A 24,228-nucleotide genomic window follows, 5' to 3' on the forward strand; every position below is an offset into this window, starting at 1 on the left:
CTGTACAGCGCGACAACCCACACTTGCAACCTTCTGCGCCAATAGAGCTGAGCTCAATAGACAGAGACGTTGCAGATGGTACAGTATTGTAGAGGCCCCACAAAAAGCCCTGACCCAACAAGGTATTATAAGGTATATATAACAGTATTGTACCTCCTGTGCCCTCCAAAACAGACACATAGTGCATCATACTTATTGAACCCAGACAACACATCTATGTACTTAGAGCTAGAACAAGATACATCAGACTGACACTAGGACAGATGCAGCAACCCTGGCTGGTTGGATCACATGGTAACCTCAGACGCATCAAAATTCCAATGCAAACAGTCCCTGGCAATGGCCAGTGCATGAAGAGCACCAGCACAGTAACAGATAGATAGAAAGGCAGTCCTACCAGACAGCCATCTACAGTAAGATCATACCAGGGCTCAACGTTGGGAAACAAAGGTTTCTAAAGTAGAGGTGTGGAAATGAATCTACTCTAATTTCTTTAAACCTGGATTTAGACAAAATGTTTAGGGGAAGGATTTATAACTGGAACTTATGTACAGTACACATTACAAGATAATTATTATCTTGTCCGGACGAGATAATAATTATCTTGTCCGGACGAGATAATATCTTGTACGGACGAGATAATATCTTGTCCGGACGAGATAATATCTTGTCCGGACGAGATAATATCTTGTCCGGACGAGATAATATCTTGTCTGGAAGAGATAATTAATATCTTGTACGGACGGGATAATATCTTGTCCGGACGAGATAATAATTATCTTGTCCGGACGAGATAATATCTTGTCCGGACGAGATAATATCTTGTACGGACGTGATAATATCTTGTCCGGACGAGATAATATCTTGTACGGACGTGATAATATCTTGTACGGACGTGATAATATCTTGTACGGACGAGATATTATCTTGTACGGACAAGATCAAATATATTTTGAATGCATGGCCATTCAGGGGCTCCGTAGAGTCTTTTATTTTATAAAACTTTTATTTTTATTACGGCTTTTATTAAGTTACAGTAATTAGTGTTAAAATGCACATAGTTAGTACATCAGTCTATACTGAGAATGTGAAATTGAGACAATAATTGGTTTGATGGCTCCTTCATCTAGTAGTAGTAATGCCAGCCAGCATTATGATTGGGAAACATCCATTGCCACACATTAGCAAAGCAGCCAATGGTGTAGCTTGGTCTGTGTGTTATCATTAGCAGCAGTAATTGAAATGGAGATGGAGCACTTTCTGTTGGGGTGGAGGTCTAATACTCTCAGGCATATGAGCAAAAGGCCATGGCATGGGAGGGCGAGGACTGCAAGGTCACATGAAGTCAGGAGCTGCAGAACTTAGGTAAACACTGGCACAAGTGAGCCTCACATTTGAGCCAACTGTGAGAATCGAGAGAGGTCCCTGGAGAAAGTGAACATAATTCATTCTGAATCATTACAGTAGAGCGTGTCCTCTCTTTGCTGTGCCATGCTCCCGGCTGCAGCTCTGCAGTTCATAGGGTTAATGTGGGTTAGATAGGGAAGTCAAGCTTCGGGAGCAGGTGAGAGCAGGAGTCTCCAATTAAATCTAATGTGCCCAGGGTTAGAGCATGGGGAAACAGTGGCCTTTCGTGTTGAAAGCAACCCATGTAGCCTAGATGTTCAGAGATGTTCAGAGATGTTTAATAGCCCATAGCTCTCTTGTGTGTTACAAGGTGTTTCATTCATTTGTTTAATTTGCTGTCATTAACATTACATTTTTCAACTAATTGCTTTTGTGTTGTGTTTTGTGTGTGTGCGTGTGTGCATGCGTGCGTGCGACCCGTGCGTGTCTATAATGGGGGGGAAAACATGCTGCATCACACATTGCAATCAGACAAACGTGTTTTACAGTATGTATGAAAGCGGTTATTGGATTGGGGGAAAAGAAAAGTTACTACGGTATATTATTATTTGATATTTTTTACTTATTTTATTATACTTTCACTATTGTGTGTTAGACTGCAGGATAAATTAAAAAAGAAAAAAAGGATTATTCACAGCTTGTTGCCGTTATTGCAGTGATTAAAACAAATCAGGCTTGCCTTGCTTTTCACATACACTTGACAAACAATACTGGATTTCATGTAATTCGCCATGATTATTTTTTCAGCTTTTGTCATTTTTGCATGCGTCACATCTCAACTACTGTATGATTATTATAACACATTGGAGTTGAACTGAATGGGCATTGCAATAAAGAGGCTTTGACATCGAGGATTCATTATCCCTTTAGATGAACTGCGCTTGGTCTCCCACAGGGAAACAAGGTAATTGTGTCTTTAGGGATTTGTCAAGTCTCTGTTGGATTGTAATAAATTATTGGTAGAGGTGGTGTGATGGTGGTGGTGGTAGAGATGGTAGACCTGGGATGAACCCATTTGGTGGCAAAAGCACCAGCAGCACCTAACGCCTGCCGAGAGGGCTGTCCTCATCTCGTCACGCTAGTGTAGAGCTGAAATTAATTGACTAGAAATAATTATCTTTGTCCTCGGGAGACTTGCATGTCATGGTGTGGTGAGAAGGACAGTACAGTGCCTTTTCTTTTGATAATAGCATGTGCAGGCTGCAGGCCTCAACATTAACCCCTGTCATTGTGTATGGGACATATAGTCATAATTGACACAGTATAGCGGCTCCACTTGTTTGACAGGTTATCCTTTTGAGGAACATTGCGCTGCACTCCTGATGCTTGGCTCACTGGCTGTATTGATTGGTAGTGCCTCGACTGTCCCTAAAGTGCAGGTGAATCGATCCGCCCACAGCCTAAACACAGCCACGTGAACATTTCGTTCTTAGGACTAGTCCTCTGGTAAGACCCTCCTCTGGGAAGTCTGCTTCCATTTCTGTCAGTCACACTGTACGCTTGAGCTCATATTGCACAACTTTGTTGTACAATGTAATATGCTCCTTGTTAATTTAACTCTCAGGGTCCTATCTTGCCCCCAGTGCGAATTGGTGCTAACGGGCAGCCCAATTGCCATTGCTATTTTTCCACTACAGTCGTCATTTTTTACACCTTGCGCCCCCATTGTCTAGATAAATTATCTTGTATGTCGGCCTACCTACAGTATTTAGTGCGGTGCCCATGGCCATATCCTCGTTCTCAGCCATACTCATCTGCGAATAGAAAAGCCTGGTCATTAGGCATGACCTAAGGCAGAGTTTGTCTAGCCAGAAGCGAGGCTTCCAGTATTTGAACTTCCCCTCGAAGTATTCATTATTACGCTTCCACCAAATTCCAGCACTTCTGACTTTAGACAATCAACAGCGTAGATCTTACCCAGCGTGCCATGGGCATGTTGGTCCATCGCGTTCTTATTTTGAACGAGAGGCAGATGAGAATTCAGAAATGAAGAGCTTAGTATATCCATCTGATCAAAACCACGGAGAGTGCCCTAGATTAGGAGATACGAGGCATTCTTTCTGCCGCGGTAAACAGGGAAGTGACCAGACCGCTCATGAACGAAGAGCGAAGTGTATGGTGGCCTTAGAGTCCAACTAAAAAAGAAATGAAAAAAATTCAGAATATTCTTCTCTCGTTTGATATCATTGAAGATGCGCTAGGACGTGTACACACGTCATTGCAACCCGTCGGTTGGTTTGCTTATGAGGTGTGGGCACGTCGGATGGACGGAACCTGTTAAAGGTTCTTTTCATTTCCTGCTTTTTTTCGTTTTAGGGATTTTAGCTGTTTTTGACAGGGGGCGGGGCCATTCAAGCATGGGGCTAAATGTGTATTTTTTTTTACAACATTTTACTTCTTTTTTTTATTATAGTCCTACCAGACCCCAAGAAATTACATCTGGCCACAAAAGATCACGAAGATCTACTGAATGTGTCAAACTTGACATATTGAGCCAATGACACAGTATGGCATCCCCCCAGTAGGCTACCTTCACATTCAGTAGATCCTGTGATCTTCTGTGGCCAGATGTACTGTAATTTCTTGGGGTCTAGTAGGACTATAGTAAATAATAAAAAAAGAAATCGCTATAAAATGTTGTAAAAAAAACATATTTAGCCCCTGTCAAAAACAGCTACAGTAAAATCCCTAAAACGAAAGAAAGCAGCAAATGAATTTTTTTTTAACACTCATCTTTTACTTTGTCAAATAACAACCTAAAACATGAATCTTGGTTGAAAAGTTCCTGTAAGAGTAAGTAAGAGTTCCTGATGCACGGAGCATGCAGCCATCCATCATGTTTTCATTTATTTTAAAGGGGAACTGTGTCACAGTCGGTAGCACTGTCGCCTCACAGCTAGAAGGTCCCGGGTTCGATTCCCGTCAGGGACGCTCTAGGTGCTGGGTGGCGTGTTCTCTCCTCCGCGTCATCAGTGCCCATACCCTAGGTGGGGTTGGTGAAAGGATCTGTGGAGTTTGCATGTTCTCCACGTGTCCCCTAGGGTAGGTACCCTCACTAAATACATGCAGTAATCCTGGTCTCTATACTGCCTCCCCCTGGTCAGCCGGGGCACCTGATGGAGGTTGTAATAACGTGTTCCTATCACATGCTATGTCCAACCCGGGGAAACTCCCTCCTGCCCTCCTAAGAAGCGGCCTGCTCACTCGTCATGCATTGAAGGAAGTTTGAGATCAGTTCTTAGCTCTCCCCAGGTTGGCAGAGGGAGAGTTGAGCCCAGGATTACAGCTCAGGCATTGGCACTGGGTGAAAACAGGGTTACAAAATCGTGGAACCTACAGTACTGTGTAAATCAAAAATATCTTTAAAATTAAAAAAGTTGATAAGGTAGCTTACCACAAAACCAGTAGTAGAAAAATAGAGAGAAAAAGAGATGCATTCATTTCCGTAAGTAGTTATCTACATTTTATTTATGTGTCGGTCATCCATAGCTTTCCTTATCTCTCTCCGAAGCTACAGTATGGCCATCATCAATATCCAACCGGGGCTCCGAGGGCACATATCCCTCTGTGTCTCATTTAATATGCAGTTTAAAAAATAGAATGGGCATGTGATTATTAAACTGATGTGTCAAGATATCACAGATGTCTCTTGGGCATGAGAAGACATTTGGTTACTGTGATAAAACAAGAATGACACGCATATCATTAACTGCCAGGTGAAACAAGTGCTCTCTGTTGTGCATCTTTTTTTCCCCTATTATTATTATTTTAACGTGTATGTTTCTGTCACAGCCTTGCGGTCGTTGTTTGCATTCGTTTCCGACGTGCTGTTGTTGGTTCAATCACAGTGTTTTGTAGTGGCTTTCCTGCTCTCCAGTAGCTTCGAGCTGCGGCGTTGCATGCAGTGTGGGTGCAGACTTCCGCAGTGCGGGGCAGGGCTTAGGAGGCAGCCAATCATGACTAGGTTGCTACTACGCGATTGGCTACACAAGTGGCGCAGACTCCCATTGGCTTAGGCGGCGTTTCAGAGTATGCCATTGGCTTAGGGTCAGCCAATCATGACTTGGTCGCCAAAGCCAACAGCAGAGGATTCACCTGGCAAAAATGGGGTAATGATGAGAACCAACACTCATTAATTAATGTAACGACCAAAACACATGCCTATCTAAATATACACCCCGTAGCGCCATGTTCCAACATTAACACTCAACACCCCAGATGCATTTTGCGCCATAGATAGTCTAAATTGGGCCCTCACTCAGAGTGTAAAAATGTACCCAAATGGACCTGTAAGGGTTACATAAATTCTCAAGAATTTGACTGTGTAGCAAAACTAAAATACTGAGCATATCAGCATAGCATAGAATGTTAACAGTTACTGTACGCACACCATCATAATAATGAGTTACACCTGCTGTTGTTCAATCAATTCCTCAATCAATTCCTCATAAGGTAAAAAATAAATATTTGTCTACATTTGTATTTCAAAACGTTATACTTAAGTTCAGTTTTACAAACACAGGATATGATGTTATTATCCAAAGTGCCTTGGACTCTGCATGGCAGGGGCGTCGTCCTCCCTGTGCCAAGCTTGCGCCTAACCGCATACCTGAATGGGACTAGGTGTATATATAATATAATACTATAGATATAAATCAATACAGGATTGTCCATGGTCAGTCTGTTTCTAGGAAAGAGCAGTTGTATTTGTACAGTGTAAGTGTATGAGAGATATTTGAGACTGAGATGTGAGATGGCTCTATTTTGGTAATACAGTTATTAATAATAACTGTATTACCAAAATAGAGCCATCTAACATCTAACATATCTAACATATTTGAGACTGTATTACCAAAATAGAGCCATCTAACATCTCAGTCTCAAATATTTCTCATGGCCATTAGTGGGTGTTTGGACTAAAGGCAAGCCATTGATTGTCATTGTTTCCTTTAAAGCAGCATTGGCTTCGTTTGGAAAAATGTGTGCGGCTATGCTCTCTCCTGGCAGCGTCAATGGCGCTGGGCCATGTGCTCCAGTGGCCAGTTTTTCCACCCCACTTTGCTTTAGAGAGGGTTTGGCAAACACTGCTTCTGCTCCCATCCCATCCTTCCGTCTCCATCTACCTCCACGCTCATACAATCGCCTCAGCATCCTGGCTCCCTGAGCACCCCTCCCCCATAGCTATACACATACTGCTCACACCGCCTGTGAATGGGAGGAACAAACTGGAACCATCCATTGCAGATTCTGGGAAATGTTAAAAACAGCACTCTACTGAGTATAGGTGTCCGAGGCAACAGTGTTTACTAGTAATATTAATTAAAAGAAATAGCCCCATATCTTTCTCTTCGGCTCATGTTTTAACCGTGATTTACACCCAGGGCATACAGTACGTCAAAATCACCACAATTTTCCGCATTTATCATTCCAACATGACTTTGGACTTTGACGTTCGCCACGCCAAAACTCACGTCTGGTTGGGAGCTGTCGTATGCTTTGTCTGCACCCGTTTTCTGTCATAGACAAGCGGAGCAGCATTGTCTGACCAGCTGACAGGCATCTAAACATATTTATTCACTCCAAAATGTATAGCTATAAAACTAATACATAATACATGTGAAAATATATATATTTTGTCTGTCATATGAAATTGGTAGGATATTTCCAAGTGTACACGCAATTAAAATCAATTCAAAACAATGTTACAAGATGCTTAACTTGCTTAATCCATTTAAACAGTGCTTTAAGTTTGCATGAGCGCATACATGCAATGATTTTGTGAGCGGGGCGCTGCCTGTGCTGGAATCTTTTCATGACACGGAGACACATTGGAGACTGCTGAAGGTGGAGAGTGAAGTCTCCCTTGGGTACTGTAACCTCCTCGTTTAAGGATAAACCCGACGCAACGCTCGAATGTCAACTGTGCTGATCCAGTGCAAGTACTGGGGACAACATCGGGAGAGGTAACCCATAACCAGCCCACCACACACCAGTTTACTCATATATAATAATAATCATCATCATCATCATCATTTTTCGACCGCGGTCGAGATCATGGATTTCACAATGCCACGCCAGACTTTCGGGTCCTTCATTGCCATCCCCAGTTCCTGCTTACTGATGCATGTGTCCCTAGCGATGACAGCAGGGAATGACAGTTTTCTACCTCTGGTATGCTTTGAGGCAGGATTCCAGAGAAGAAGGGAAGGTATAACCTCATTGTTAGCTCTCAGGCCGGCAAAATGTGTTCTTCTGGATTGGACTAGTGAAGAAACACGGGGAAGGTTGCCGTATATTAGATTAGTCGATGGGTGGCTCTTCCAAGAGAGATTTTGAAAGGTGGAAAAGTGTAAGGTATAACAGGCAGGGAAGCGAGTGGGTTCGGGGAAACTTTTTTTAATTGGCTTTCCATCATATAACTCTATGCTTTCCATACATTGTTTGGAAAGCATAAATGCCACGTTGACGTCGGCGTACGCCAAACCCCACGCTCGAATTTAAGGCAGAATTTACACTCCATTGATAAATGAGGGCCCTAGTGTCCATGATCTGAGAATGACATGATAAGGGGTGATTTGGCAAAAATAGGCAAAACGTTGGTGAAAATAGACAATCTACAAGCTCACAATACGTTGCAATGCGACATATTTCGAGTCGACACGCTTAAATTTGGTGTAGAGGAGAAAAAGGGGACACCCGGGGGAGCAAAATATATAGAGTTAGCCTACCCTTAAATGTAAAATGATATTGCCTATCAAAAATATATTGTGTTTTGGGTCCTCTGCAAGAAGCAGTGGCAGAGGAAGACACTCAAGACACAGAGAGAGAGAGAGAGAGAGAGAGAGAGAGAGAGAGAGCATAACAGTTACAGGGATTGTCATTGTAGGCATCTGGTGGTAGCTAACTATCTACTGTAATTCACTAAGGCAAGACATGAAGGCCACGGATATAAGAAGCTTTTTCAAAAATAAAAAGAATGAAGGCAACGAGGCAAAGATGAGGCTATAGCCTAGAAGGTAGAGGAAGAGGAAGAGTTCTCTCCTGTTGCTGTAGCAGAAATGAGTCAAGATGTGAGCATTCCACTGCCTCATCTACAACTCAGGTTGATGAGAGGGCTCTTTAGCCAACTACTGTAGCTAGTCTAGCTCAGTGTTTCTCAAATGTTTTTGCACGCAAACACACAATTTATTATTTACAATTTAAGTATTTCCAAGACACATTTATGTCAAATGTGATGTTGTATTATGATCATATACATAGCTATAATCATATACAGTAGATTATTATAGCAATGTAAATAATCATGAAAAGACTAATTACACAGCACACCTGACCATCTCCCACGGCCCACAGTTTGAGATGAACTGGTGTAGCAAGCTTAAATGGTAAATGGTGCATTTATATAGCAAAGGCGCTTTACATAGATTGTGCATTACATTCACCCATTCATACACCGATGGCGGCGGAAACCATGCAAGGCACCAACCAGCACATCAGGAGCAATTCAGGGTTCAGTGTCTTGCTCAAGGACACTTTGACACTGACTCTGGGGGAGCCCGGGTTCGAACTGGCAACCTTGTGGTTTCCATCCGGCCACTCTTCCCCTGAGCCACCGCTGCCCCGCAGTCACTTGGATATTAATGTGGAACATGGGCTATTGTGGGCTAAGCGTAGAAAGAAAGTGGGGTTGACTTTGAACACCTATTGTATCATGGAATAATTGGTTATGTCTATGTGTATGATAATTTCATCATAAAAAAGAAAGAAATTGGTTAGATTTTGGAGGAGAAAATAACATGAGAAGAGAGCAGAGGAGATGAGACACCAAAAGAGTTACTAGAGAGGTGAAGTAGAGCAGAGTGTGAGATAGACAGATAAGACACAGGGATAACAGTTTATCACATATTTGTCACAGACTCACAGTTTAAAACGAGCCCTTAAGTTGTCACCCAATAAAAGCAGAAGCTATGAGAGGGTTAGTACAGCAAAGCATTAGGAACATATTGAAAGATATGTCATATCTATAACATCAACGCTGTCAGGCAGAAACCTTAATATCTGCTCATTACATAATTTTATACTTTCATAAATAAATGCCCTATTACTTGTATGATACTGTCACACAAAAGTACCGAAAGTATCAGATCTACAATCTCACAATGCGATGTGTGATGTTATGCAATTGCTTAATGTAAGTCGCTCTGGATTAAGAGCGTCTGCTAAATGCCTAAATTGTAAAATTGTAAATTGATGTATTTTGAACTTGTAGATCTGCTACTTTTTGCTATTTTTGATTTGGCTGAACCACTCGATGTCGCCCATCTTATTAAAAAAAAGACCTACTGCATACTGTACATAAAAAGGAAACGTGTCATGCTTTGCGTCATAGTTGCTGTCCATCTAGGGCCGGCCGGCTCTCTACATTGATGGGGGTTGGGGACGCATTTGTGCCACGGAATTTTTTGGACACAGCGGGCCTGAGTGGAGTGCAGAGTGAGCAGTGCACAAATCAAGGTGAACGAGAGAGTGGGGAACAGTGTGGACTGTGGAGCAGCGTTTCTCCCTGCGCATGAGGTTTCAGACGTGTTTCCAGTTGCTGAGCCAATCAAACAAACCTATGAGGAACTGAAGTGGGATGGGTAACGGATCGGGTATGCCATCGGTCGCACTCACGCCCATTGTGAGCAAATGCTTTGAGATGTCAGAAAGGAGATTAACAACAAGCTGCCACCCACACTGGACTCCCTGCAATTTTCCTACAGACAAAACAGATCCACGGATGACGCCATTGCAATATCACTCCACACCACACTCTCTCACTTGGAGAACGAGAAGTCTTATGTGAGAATGTTGTTCATTGACTATAGCTCGGCGTTCAACACCATTATCCCGCTCAAACTAGACACCAAGCTAAAGAGCCAAACCTCTGCAGCTGGATTCTCAACTTCCTGTCGGAGCGCCGTCAGGTGGTACGGTTGGGAACGACGTCCTCTGCCCCCCTGACCCTCAGCACAGGAGCCCCTCAGGGATGCGTTTTGAGCCCCCTTCTCTACTCCCTGTACACCCACGACTGCGTGGCCTTGTTCAGCTCAAACCAAGTGCTCAAGTTTGCAGATGACACCACAGTCATAGGCCTGATCACGAACGATGATGAAACAGCTTAGGAAAGAAGTGGAGAGCCTGACAAAATGGTGTCAAGAGAACAATCTGGCTCTCAACGTTGACAAAACTAAAGAGCTGAACTTTGACTACAGGATGCCTCCCAGAGACCACTCTCCCATCCAGATCGGGGGTGCTGCAGTGGAAAGGGTCAGAGAGTTCAAATTCCTGGGAGTGCACATCACTGAGGACCTCACCTGGGCAGTGCAGTCAGAAAACTGAATAAAGCTGGCATGGGTCCAAAAGTGTTAATACATTTACCGCCAGCATTAATTAATCCCTCGATAGCGTAGTGGCAAGGTTTTATCGCGCGTAACACTTACTTTGGAGTACTAATTTACACCCTCGTGTTCCTCGTTTGTGGCGGGCAGACGGTTAAGAGCTTTCTACAGAGGCACCACAGAGAGCATCCTGACTGGTTGCTTCACGGCCTGGTATGGCAGCTGCACCGACCTCAACCGCAAAGCATTGCAGAGGGTTAATACATTACAGATGATATAATCACTATTGTCAACAACAGAATTTGGAGCGGTGTTGTCCATTGGGGTTTGGACAGCCGAACTCATCAGCAGATGTGCTCCACCCCATCCAAGCCCTGTACGGTGAACGCTGTGTCAGCAAAGCTTGAGGAATCATGAAGGATCCAAGCCATCACAATCGCAGACTGTTTGAGATGCTGCCGCATGGAAAACAGTTTCGCAGTCTCAAAGCCCCTGGAAATAGACTGCAAAAAGCTTCTTTCCCCGAACAACCAGATACATGAACGAACTGATAAGAACTGAAAAGAAAGAATCAGGAAAAAGGAACCCCCCCCCCCCTTGCACATTTACCCTCTTCTAGCACTAAGCTCGAATTGCACCTTTCTAAACTTTTTTGTTGTACAGTATATTTATGGAACATAGCCTACTGTGAAGTTGCTCACACAAACTTTCACCTAACTTTGCTACTACAGGGAAAACATGCACATATATGATTCTCTTTTTCTGCACTCTATATTCCATCCCACTGTTTGCTGTGTTTTTGCTGTTATATTATATATTTGCTCCTGCATTATATGAAGGAAGCCAAACAAAAATAAGTTTTACTCTTATGTACCTGTACACAAGATGTAACAATAAAGCACAACCTTGAACCTTGAACTTCTGGAAACCGAGAACCTATTATACACAGAACCTATTATTTGGTAAAAATCTAAAGATTTTCTAGGCTGGGCTAAGCGCCCAATGTCACAAGATCCTTTATGTCTCTGCAAATTAAAGTCAATAAAAACATCAACACGTTTTCTATGTCTTGCCACTTGATGGTGGTCACCATAGAAACCGATTATGTGACTTCTGGCGACAACAGACATATGTAGGCTATCTGTCTCAAAATGAGAAAACATGTTTTCTTTTCATCCTTTTACAGACAATCTCTTCTGTCCTTGACAGTTTATTGAAAATGGGGACCACTCAGTTATGAAGGAGCCAAAGTATTTGCATTGTTCTGTCCGGTGGATATTTAACCTCTTAAACCCCATTATATTTAGTTGAGCAGGGTCTCCCAGGGCTCTATAATTGGCCCCACTCCTTTTTCCATCTCTCTCTGCTGAAAATAGCTGATCCACAAGATCTACAGAATTGCTATTTTTGCCTAAGGTTTTCTCACATAATAGGGTTGCTAGGGTTCATATGGTTATTGACCCTTTCTAAAATGGTTAGTCCCAATACTTGATTCTGATTGGCTGGTTTCTGATTGATCAGAATACTACTGAGGCTCATGTCCATTCATTAAATGTTGTATACAATAGGATCTGTAGATTTGTTGTTTGTTGTTGAGGCATTTCCACTGGTTGCTTTTCATTTTTAAGTGCATTTACTTTAATTATCCATCATATTTAAAACAGTAATTAGTTACATATAACGCTAGATACCCTCTTGACATACTCAACAACTTTATTTTCCCGTACCCACAACATCTAATGAAATTGGGAGACATGCTTTTCAGTTTAAAGGTACATCTGATTGGAACAACTTGTCTGTCTCTTTGAGATAAATTACATAATTTAACATTTTCATGGCTTCTTTGTTTGCAGACCTGAAACCCATTTGTACTTGTTTCTGATTATTTTTTTTTTATCTTGATTTGATTTTTTTATTTATTGTTTGGGGAGAGGTGTGTACTTTAATGCTTGATTATTCTTTTTATCTTTTTTATTTTATTATTATTATCATTATTATTATCACTATTATTAGTATATTGTAAGGTGTTTCAGTGCAGTTGCTACTGGTCTTGATGTAGTGTTTTAGTGGATTGGAGAGCCTCTATGTTTTGTTGATGTTGTATTGATAAGTATTGTTGTGTGTTGACATGTTTGATGTATTGTTTTGTCTATGTACTGTATTCATTGTGTTGTGCCCGAGGACCCCCTCTAAAAGGAGATGATGCATCTCAAGGGGCTATCCTTTAAATAAAATTTCAATGTATATTAGACCACGTAGTAAATCTCACGATAATCCACACCTTCAATCACTTTACATCATTCCCACCTGCGTTACATTGATCCCGCAGCTCTGTAGCTGAACTGGGGAAGGGGAGCACTTGATTGCCTTACAAACCCAGGCCGTGCGGGCGTCTAAGCACAGCTCCCGCTCTTATGACTGTGAATGTGTGGCTCCGGGCAGCCTTGCAAAGACTTCAAGCGCCTCCCGTCACAGAGACTGGCCGAGTAAAAACAAGGACGTGTGGCTCGCTCTGGTGGGCGCAAAGGTCGACCGAAGGTCGCAGTTAACTATGAAATCTTGCGTTTTTTGTCACTTAAAATCCCCATACATGGGGAAAGCCCCCATATATTGTGCCCAGGTCTTGTGACATCATCAGGGACGATAGTAAGTCAGGGATCATATCATAGTAAATGTGACCTGCTGTCGCAATTAAGCCCATATATGGAGATCCCTGATGTCATCAATATTAGTATATGGATATATGTCAGACCTGTTCTGACATTCCATATGTTGATCCTTCCCCATCCATCCTTCCTCTTCGATGTCTCCCTTTTGACTGATACCTGTCCATTTAAACTCTAGACGGGTCCGCCCCAAAGTTATTTGTGCAACCACGCCCGGCAGCCAGCGAAAACTAGAGTTCTCAACTCTAGTTTTCGGCCCGAAAATGAAGGCCCGAGGATGCAAGGGTCCATGTGGTTACTCTCTTCTGAGGCACATTGCTACACATGCTCTTCTATGGCTTTCTGCTCAGCACTGTAGATCTCGCTCCGCACAGCCCTTTAATATTTTACATCACAGATCGTAAATGCAGACAAATGAGAATCCTTTCTTCGTGCATCACGGAACTAGGAGCCACAGAATTATCTGCCACTTAATTTTTCTTCCCGCCATTTAGGAAACATCGTCATTTAAGCCATCTGTGATTGTGCTGCCAGGCATTTTGTTGACAGGCTTGACTGTGGCGGGTTGTCTGACAATGGGATAAAATGGTGAATCGGGGATGGCGTTGTGTCGTCAGGATGCTCTCTATATATTCACCATCCAGATTCTTATTTCTGCCTGCATTTTGCTCATACATAACTTGTGTTGTTGCTACAGCTCTGATAGACTGTCAGGGGACTTTGCTGACAGCGCTGCACTGGTGAGTGAGGCTGCATGGGGGAGTTTGTGTGCGTTTGTGTGTGATGGTGTATGGGAGGCTTGTGGTTGTTTGTGTTGCTGAGTGAAAAAGAAGATCAGCCAGACAGTGAGAGAGAGAGAGAGCAGCGAGAGAAAGACACGACTAAAAAGAGAGTGGGAGTATATTTGGTGAGGTTATCTCAAAATGGAAGTCAGGAGAAAGACTCCTTTCTTTGACTTTTATTATGAGCGGTGGCTCAGGGGTAGAGTGGCTGGATGGTAACCGCAAGGTTGCCAGTTCGAACCCGGGCTCCCCCAGAGTTACTGTCGAAGTGTCCTTGAGCAAGACTCTGAACCCCTAATTGCTCCCGATGTGCTAGTTGGTGCCTTGCATAGTTTCCGCTGCCATAGGTGTATGAATGTGTGTGTGAATGGGTGAATGTAATGCACAATCTCTGTAAAGCGCCTTGGATAAAGGCGCTATATAAATGCACCATTTACCAGCACTGTAATGAGCCTTCCCTGATGTTGACATTACAGTGCATGCATAAAAAAGATGGTGAACTTGGAATGAATAGAATGTGAAGAAAAAGACACAAATTCATATTTTCCTCATTACCGGTACAGTATGTACTATTTTGCATGCATGGAACCGATCCGCTATCTTGTGTAGCCAGTACATACATAAGAGTAAAACGTTAAACTTTAACTATTGTAGCAGCATATAATAGTAATAACACTAACATGTAAACAGTGTATACCGTATACAACAACAGCAAAGTATATACAGTACACAACAGTTATGTTGTGGGCTGTCAAACAATAACTGTTTTCTCATTCCCATACAGTATGAGATTCATATTTCCATTCACACAAAAAGAGAAAACTCATTTTGTGTGAACGGAAATATGAATCTCTCTCGTTCTTACACCATTGTCCAATGTGATTTGAGCCACTGCCTAGGTACTGTACACCGTGCAGCCCAGCTGTCTGGCAATAACGGACTCTTCCCCCCATCCAGATAAGACCACGCACAGCTTCTCTTTCTATCACGTTTGGATCTATCAGCATCCAATAACAGAGCGACGACTAGTGATGAGTGGGTGGAATCATAGGACGTATGGGACGGGTCATTCTGCACGTAATTAATACATTATGTAACTAAATCAATTTACACATTTTGACAGATTATGTGGCTTATGACTAACACTATAGACCTTTGTCTTATTCTTTGTGGACCTTTAAGTTTTGTATTTGAGTACCCCCTGCTCTAGTTCATATAATATAGCTGAATGAAATAAACATTTAGGTTCCTAAATGCAAGTGAACCTAACGATCTACTGGTGCTCAAAAGTTCTGCTCTTTTGTAATTTGTATTTATTAAAAAAGGTATGGGGGTTCCGTACACAATTTAATTGGGTGTAGCTTAGATGGTTTGTTGGGTTTTGTGGTGTAGCCTAGTAGTTGCATCAATGTTTTGATATTTTCTTTTTTTGTATTTGATTCTCGCAAGTGGAATATACATACGTTTTTTTTTGTAATTAAGTTAGATGCTATCTAGTACTTTGTTTAGGCAGAATTAGTAGCATTAGGTCTTGTTTGATTTATGACTGCCATCTCTTTCTTCCCCCTTATTCAGAGAATGTAGAAAATATTATATAAAAGGCACAACGAAGGGGGAAAAAAAGTTTTCTTGTGGTGGGTTGTTCTTTTTCATTAGACCCACCTTTTTAATCCACCAGCTGTATTGATTGCACTGTTGTGTCAAACTGCAAACCCATCAATTGTGCAGCCTCCAAACTAGAAGCCTATGTGTGTCAGGTTCTGTCAAGCCCAGATCTATAGCAGAACATATGACCTCACTGAGCCAGGGTGGAAACAGATATGATCCTCAACATTTTATATCCTGGATAAGCTTCTTTTTGCCAACTTGGTCTGTGAATACCACTTGGCACTATCAAGAAATACTGGCAAGCTGCCTCCCAGTTTACAGTTCTTTTCTTTTCCAGCCACCAACGAATCCATTTTATCTTAGTTGTCAGTCCACTGACTCAGGTGCTGTCTCACTTTGTTATGTTAGACGACAAAAGCGGCCAGCTCTATGTTATCAAGGGAAAGTACATTTATTTAGAGTCCTGAGCCGAGATGGATTCTGGGTTTCTGAATCCTGGGAGATCATTCTCGTGGGGGATGTAAGCACCTTATTTCACTCCAGAGCGATGTGTGTGTGCATGCTGTGAATGTGTGCAGCACTGTCATCTAAAAAAATGCCTTTAACCACTTAAACCCCAGAGTCCACTTTAGCAAAGCTTTAGCTGAAAATAGGAGATAGACCTGCTCACAACTCGTTATGTTGTGGTGACATGTTGTGATCGGCTATTTTCAGCGAAAGCTTTCTCCACAATTACAGAAAACAATTGATCCCTGAGGGACGTTCAACCATAATGGAGTTATTAAAGTGGTGAAAGCTCCATATACCGTATGTACAGTATTTGATCACACTGACAACTGACTGAATCTGTCCGATTGTTGAGAAAAGGTGTTGCTGAGGTAGCAAAAACGATCTGCATATTGGAGGCAGACAGTAGAGCGTCTGTTGTTTTACACTCTTTAAGTGAAAGTGCCAACACCTGTCAACTCAAAACAAATTGACACAGTGTAGAATAGACGCAGAGAGAAGTGTTTTTCCTTATGATGTCTTTCCATTGGGCATTTCCAGATTGAAGTGATTTATGCTAGGGCTGGTGACAAATGTCTAGGTCCGATTTGGAATGTCCTAGTCCACATAATGTATTAACAACGTATTTCCAAAAAGTCCAAAATCTTTGAATAACTTTGATCAATATCAATTTAATTAACGTTTCTATTTGAGAACATTTAACTTATAAATGGCAATCACACAAAAATAAAGAAACAACTATTTTGTATATACACCTTTTTAAATGAAGTATAGGCCCTAGTATTTCACTTAAATATATGAAAATAATATTTAACTGTAAACAAGCAAACAACTGTTTGACGTGTTGTGAACTTGTGTCCATGCTAAATCTGCTACTGCATTTTTTGAAATGTTGGGACATTTTAATCAGATTTAATCAGGTCCAGAGATCATGTGTACCAATTTGTGTGAGATTTGGGCAAAATCTGTAGGTGGAGGAGCAAAAAGTGCGTTTTGAAAAATTCGAAATGGTGGAAAATCTATGCTGATGCAAATGGGCGTGGCCTATATGGGGAGATGCGTCATGACCAAGCCCCCAGTGAGGCTCTCCAACGTTGAGGCGCTCGGCCCTAGTGGTAAGAGCGGGGATTGCAGGCGGACCCGTGCAGCTGGGGTTTAACATTAAGCACCCGTTTGCACTTCCGCATTTTGCACACCAAATTTGGTGTCCAAAACGAAGAAAAAAAACACGGAAGTAGACGGTTCTTCCGGGTGCTTCAAAACGCCATGGAGCAACTTCCACTGAAATGAATAGCGGGGGGCGGGGCTATCGCTCCGGTTCAGTCTCTATCCTTTTAATACTCTATGGCAGCGGTTCCCAAACATTTTTGGCCATGCACCCCCTGTTACCTCCCGACCTGATGCACCCCCTGTTACCTCCCCACCTAGCTGATGCACCCCCCCACATGGAAATATAAATTGCATAAGCTACTATATATATTACCTTTTTATCCACATATATGCACATATATGAACCTGAATATGGCATAATTTATGCAGCATAGGCTATATTCTGCATTACTTGCCATATATTGGCATAATATTAAATTAAACGGCAGCAACCAGGCATGTGGAAAATAAACCACACGCATCAATGTGACCGGCATGACGACACGCATCGCAAACTACCGCGGGGACCCCCGTGCCGAGCTCCGCGGGGACCCCCCTTCTCCACGGACCCCCAGGCAGACTATCGCGGACCCCCGCTCTGACCTCCGCGGGGACCCCCGTGCCGAACTCCGCGGGGACCCACCTTCTCCACGGACCCCCAGGCAGACTATCGCGGACCCCCGCTCTGACCTCCGCGGGGACCCCCGTGCCGACCTCAGCAGGGGTCCGCGGTATTCTGCGTGTGGGGTCTGCGGGTAAGGGGGGTCCCCGTGGAGGTCAGAGCGGGGGTCTGCGATAGTCATGTTATGGTTTAAACCTTTAAGGGAAGATGGTCAGCTTATTTCAGACCTTGCACTGCGTGACAGCCTAATTGATCTGACCTGACCTATAGGCTACTTCTGCACAGCTGGAATGATGCAATTAATTACTTGAGAGCAGTGTATCCAACAATATAGGCTATGCACATTTTAAATTGATGCCATACACGTAATTGTATTTTTTCACATGAGATTTGAGCCTTGTAGATGAAAATGTAGGCTACTCAGTTTTGGTTATTTTATACACTCTTTACCAAGATATATGAATATGTCTGAGGAGAATGTAATGTCCCTATGCTGTGCTGTGGAAATCGCACGATCTCTCTCTCTCTCTGGACGCATCCTGTGTTCCACACACATTAAATACAGATAGACACAGATATTTACATTTCATAGCACAATTCTGGAGATATACGGCAGCAGCAGTTATTAATTCATAATGTATGAATTCTTGTTTGGTGGTGCATGTCCATGTGGGGGTCCCCGGGGGGTCCCTGGAAGTTCTAGACCCACAGGAACGCGCCCAGGGTGCCGGCCCGGTTCTGGCCAGCCGCCCACGTCCGAAATGGTCAAGAAGTGACAGAGTTACCGTGTGGGGGTCCCCGGAACATCCAGACCCCCAGGATCACGCCCAGGGTGCCGGCCCCGTTCCGGCAAGCCACCCTGCATCCGAAATGGTTGAGAAATGACAGAATGACCGTGTGGGGGTCCCAAGGGGGTCCCTCTACTGTACTGTACTGTCACTGTACTGTCACACCCAAAATCATCATACAGTTAATATGTGTGTGTGTGTGTGTGTGTGTGTGTTAGGCTGCACAACAGTGACACTTGGTGGTGAAAACCAACCAAATGCTATTTTCGTGCTCGGACACAGCCAGCCAGGGACCCAGGGACACAGCCAGGCAGCCATGCAGGGACACACATAGCTGTCTATAGGAGTGGTTGCACCACTCAAAAAAAGGGCAACCACACTACAAAGTGTGACAATTATATAGTGTGGTTGTCCTGTTAGGGCAACCATACTAATAACAACGCATTGCATTTTGAGCTTTCGGTGCACGACACTGTCATACAACTTATCAATATGGCTTTAATATCGCAGTGAGTGCTGGCTTGCTAGCTTTTCTCTACCAACCTGAGCTTGTAGATGAGACAGTAGCAGGAACTGACTCATCTGCTACAGCAACATAATATCCTCTAGCCTCGCCTGATATTCATTGCCTAAGTTATTGCCTTCATGCTTCATCCTATTTCTTGTAAATGTTTCTTATATCAATACTAATGCCAGATTACGACAAGCTCTTTAAAAGGTGCGCTGCCCCTTCTCTCACTCGCTCAGTTCACCCACACAAAATGCATAGGTGCAGTGCCAAGTCTGAGATCTGCTATTTGAATGACAAATACATAGACAGAAACGTAGCCTATGGGAGTATAGTTTTTGATCAACAATGCATTATTGGAATGACTGAATGAACTCAAAATCCAGAGTTATTCATAAGAGTCGGACACCCACCCCTGATGACACCCAAGGTGTTCAAGTGTGCGTCATGGGGACAGTGTACACAGCAGCACATGGTAACCAAGCTACCATAGCTGCCAAGACAAAATCCACAATATGTGAGTGATGAGCCAGGGGGAGAACATCACTCTGTGCTTTATTAAAGATGACATCTATAATATGAGCTCAGGTCTTTCCTGATGAAAGTTACCAAAATATATTATTCCAACAAAAGAATGGCACTTTGAACAGGGCTTGTGTTGTAAAAGGTCATGATTGTGCAGACAATCTAAGACACTTCACCATAGGGCCTAGAAGGCCTGATGGATGGTCTTGTATTGAGTGATAAAAAAAAAAACATTGGAATGATTTTGTACTGGGGGACTATTGTTCTCCGTTTCTTCTGACTGAACTATATGCACATGTATGCTTTCTGCTTAGACAAATATTAGGTATTTTTGTCGAGCCATGTCGTGGGGAACAGGGGAACATTGCTATCTTCTCAAGGCGGGGGGGGGTGGCTTTGGGTATGATTTCATTTCAAGTCGATTTTGATAGCATTACATCAATTTACTAGAGCTCCCAGCGTAATTTTAGAAGAAGTGACATTAACCTTCTATGCACTCTGTGTTGCTGCTCAGCCTTTTACAATTGTGGCACACAACACACATTTAATAATACAGCACAATCCGACAAGTCTGGCAACTGATTAGTGGCGGTAACAACATCATTAAAAGACCAAAAAGTGGTTTTATTATACACTCACTATAAGATCATGATGTTAATCATGTTACTAAATTAAATTATGTTGTGACCGGTGTTACAAACTGGTTTTCTATTCACACACATTCAGTCATTCAATCCCTCAACTGACTTCTTTACGGCTTCAGAGTTCCCCATTAGCTCCTCCAGCCTTACTCACTGCAACACTGTTCCATATACCTAAAGCACTTAGGATTCTGAAGTGATCATGCAGAAGTAATACTTTGAATAACCCAACCACATTTCATGTCACAGCCTCATGCACATCTGTGATTGTGTACAGAGCAGTTATTGGCGAATTATTTCATGACCTTGGGAATTGGGTGGAAACACAGATGCCTATAATTTCTACAAAGACAAACACATCAACACAACGTGTGAATCAGAATCAATCTTTATTGTCACATCACATTACAAGTAACATGGGTGAAATTCGGCTCATCATTGCAGTTAAAAGAGAGAAAAACAAAGTGTGTAGTACATGACATGAATCTACACGATACAATATGTATGCATATAAAAAAAAGTAAGGGCTGATATTTTTATCAGCCCTTACTCTGGGCTAAAATAAGTTTGTCATTTACTGTGCTCAGTTGATAAACTAAGGTATAATTCAAGTACATTGTTTTAGATGCCTACAGAATTATGAGGTGTTATGAGGGTAACTATTCACTTCTTGAAAATCATATTAAATGTATTAAAAGGGCTTTGTTCTAAATGCAAGTTTCTTTAGACGAATATATGAAGATATGAATAAGAGTGACAAGTAGCAAGTGGATTAGTGATAATCATTCCATAACTTGGTGTGAAACAAATTAATGTTGCTGCTCATTAATTCAAATCTCACAATTTGACTAATTGTATTAATTTGTTTATGGGGATGTGAGGGGAGTGTTAAGCATGCAGTGCTATTCCATCACCCTTGTTTTTTAATATTTCTGCCAAATATACACCATAATGTGGGACAATCACAAGCATGCACAAACACATGCTTTTACAACTGGAAGATAGTAAATAGATAATCTTAATTAGGTTTTGTGCTTTTGTTTAGTAGTCTTGAAAGCATGCAATTAAGGGCTTTCAGCAAGGATTTTCGAACTCGCCTCAGCTTAGAAACAGCTGAGAAATTCCGGAGAACATAGGCTTCATGTGTAAATGTTGGTGCTTTGGATTAAATCTATCTTTGTTGTTTAAGAAAGCATTCACTTTCCTAGGAAATATTAGTGTGAGCTTAATCTCCTACCTTACTGCTGTATCTGCAGTCAGCACCCCTGTGATTTGCCTCCTCAGTAATTTAACTATTATAATCTTTTATCTGCTGTAGTGACTAAGCAAGGTTAAGGTGTGGACTGAATTGCTAAGTAGCTGGATTTTGGATGCATACGGTGCTGTACATTTAAAGCTATATGAAATATTTTGGGCATTTTAAACAGAGCCTTTGCCTCAATATTGAAAGGGATCTACAAGCTCATTTATGTTCATCAAATGACACAAATAGGTGTTTTCTATGGCTGCTTGATTCAGTCCCTTGAGTAATGATTATCAGTAAGTGCAACAGTTCTGTATGCATAAATAAAAATATGACACTTGAAACAAATGTACACAGCAGTGACAGCACAAAGTCAAGGAAATACATCATTTACATAATATACACACTGCATTAAAATAGCTGAATGCCCCCATTCAACTACTTTAATGCAGTGTGTAGTTCAAATTATGTATTGTATACATGGCAAATGATTAAGCAGCACATTGCTTCTTCAGAATGTCTGGAACTTACTCATAATTGTCATTTTTGCTCTCGGAAAATCAATTAAGCATTTTATATAAGCAGCTGCCTCGGTAATACTGTAACTTAAGTACTAATTTATTGATGTAGTTTTGTTTGCAGTTTGTTTAGTCAAAAGATCACACCTGTGTGAAGTGAGGGGCGCTCTTATCATTGTACATCATCATGACGAAAAATAGACACTGTGTCTATTTGCTCAGACACTATGACGTAAAATTCTCCAAATTCTCCATTCATTGTCAATGGGAATTTAATGTTTGTGTAGGACAAAGTTTGTGGACACACACCAAAAGCTGGATATAGGAGGGGCTAGCGCCCCTCAAAAATAGGAACACCCCATTGTTGAAGCTAAGGGCACCAGGCCATGGATGTAATTGAATCAGGCCTGTCTCATTTTTGTGTTGTGATTCTTTTTGGGGGGGGGTGGTGTGGAGGTTCTGCCTTTGTTGCTAGATTTAAGTGAAGATAGACAGGGAAGAGGGAGAGAGAGAGACAGGGAGAGACACGCACACATAGCAAAGGTCATCAGGAACGGGACTCGAACCTGCAACGCATTAGAGCCTAGGTGCCTGGACCAAGTAGGCCAGCGGTCCGGGCCAGACCAAAACAAAGTCTTACTTCTTGTGCACCCTAACCCTTACTTCTTCTGCACTCACAAGACAATGGCATGTCATTTGCCACAGTTAATTTGCAGTAAACAATTCATCCATTCAAGTAAAATTTCTTCTGTGCATTGTTTGTGTGTGTCTTTGACAGGGATGACATGCCAAGCCAGGACATCTTACACAGAGGACGAGGTTCTGTGGGGTCACCGCTTCTACCCCGTCATCTCCTTAGAGGAGGGCTTCTTCAAGGTGGACTACTCACAGTTCCATGCCACGTTCGAGGTGCCCACGACACCATGCAGTGTTAAAGAACAGGAGGAGGCATTGCTCCTCTCCTCCCCCCTCATGTCTCCATCCCTGTGCAACAGCGGGGAGAAGAACAGCTCCCTGGACTGCCTGGAGACCTTGGAGGACAACGAGAGTGCCACCAAGCTCCCCACTAAGCTGCAGAAAATGCAGACGGGGGGCCGCGACGGTATGCCCAAGAAGCTGCTGAGGATGAGCTCCACCACATCGGAGATGACATACAGTTTCGGAGACCTGCCCATGAAGCTGCAACGTATCAGCTCGGTGCCTGGGGTCTACGACGACAAGCAGGCCAGCAAGGCCTCCAAGATCTGCACAGAGCCCATGAGCAAGTCAGTGGCAGAGTTACCTTCCAAGCTGCAGCGAATGCAGGCCGGTGGAGGGGGCAGAATGGATGGACACCTGCCACCTAAACTCAGAAAGATGAATTCCGATCGCTTCACGTAAAACAGGCTGAATATTTTAACTCACCCCTAACCCCTTGTACCATTCCCAATTTATTAATGGACAATATTCTTTTATCAAAAGAAATGTAGAATATAAATAATGTGCACATACACCTTATATAAAGTAGGGTGATGGAATACAGCACACATGTTCCTGGATGTAAGCGTACATGCTATGATGAGAGACCTGATTTTTGTCAGGATGTACAACTAGCACAATCTGACATGTAAGATAACACCTAGCGCATGTAGAACAGAGTTTCACTAATTTCTGGCATGACATTTATTGATATATTATTTTACAACGATTATTTCGTAGTGAATTTTACTGACAGTGAACAGTTGCACAAAGCCATATGGTTTACGATGCTGAAAACCTACATTACATGGTTCTAATTTGGTGGCGAAGGGCACATACATTTGTTTTGAGTTGATTGCTTTTGTTGTTTAATGTAAAATTGTGGCAATGTTATGTTGATTGCATGCTACTCTTATTGAATTAGCT

At 42.5% G+C, this 24,228-nt stretch overlaps 1 protein-coding gene across 1 annotated transcript in view; it reads left to right on the plus strand.

Moving 5' to 3' along the window:
• kcnj3a (potassium inwardly rectifying channel subfamily J member 3a) overlaps positions 1–23,961 on the plus strand; it is a 34,195-nt gene extending 10,234 nt beyond the window's left edge. Inside the window, exon 3 of the mRNA XM_079518262.1 lies at positions 23,123–23,961. Within this exon, the coding sequence (XP_079374388.1) occupies positions 23,123–23,724 (602 nt within the window). The 3' untranslated portion in view covers positions 23,725–23,961. The remainder of the gene's footprint in view (positions 1–23,122) is intronic.
• Positions 23,962–24,228: the final 267 nt, after the last annotated feature.

Source organism: Electrona antarctica, assembly GCF_951216825.1.
Source record: "Electrona antarctica genome assembly, chromosome: 13".
Taxonomy (NCBI): Eukaryota; Metazoa; Chordata; class Actinopteri; order Myctophiformes; family Myctophidae; genus Electrona; species Electrona antarctica.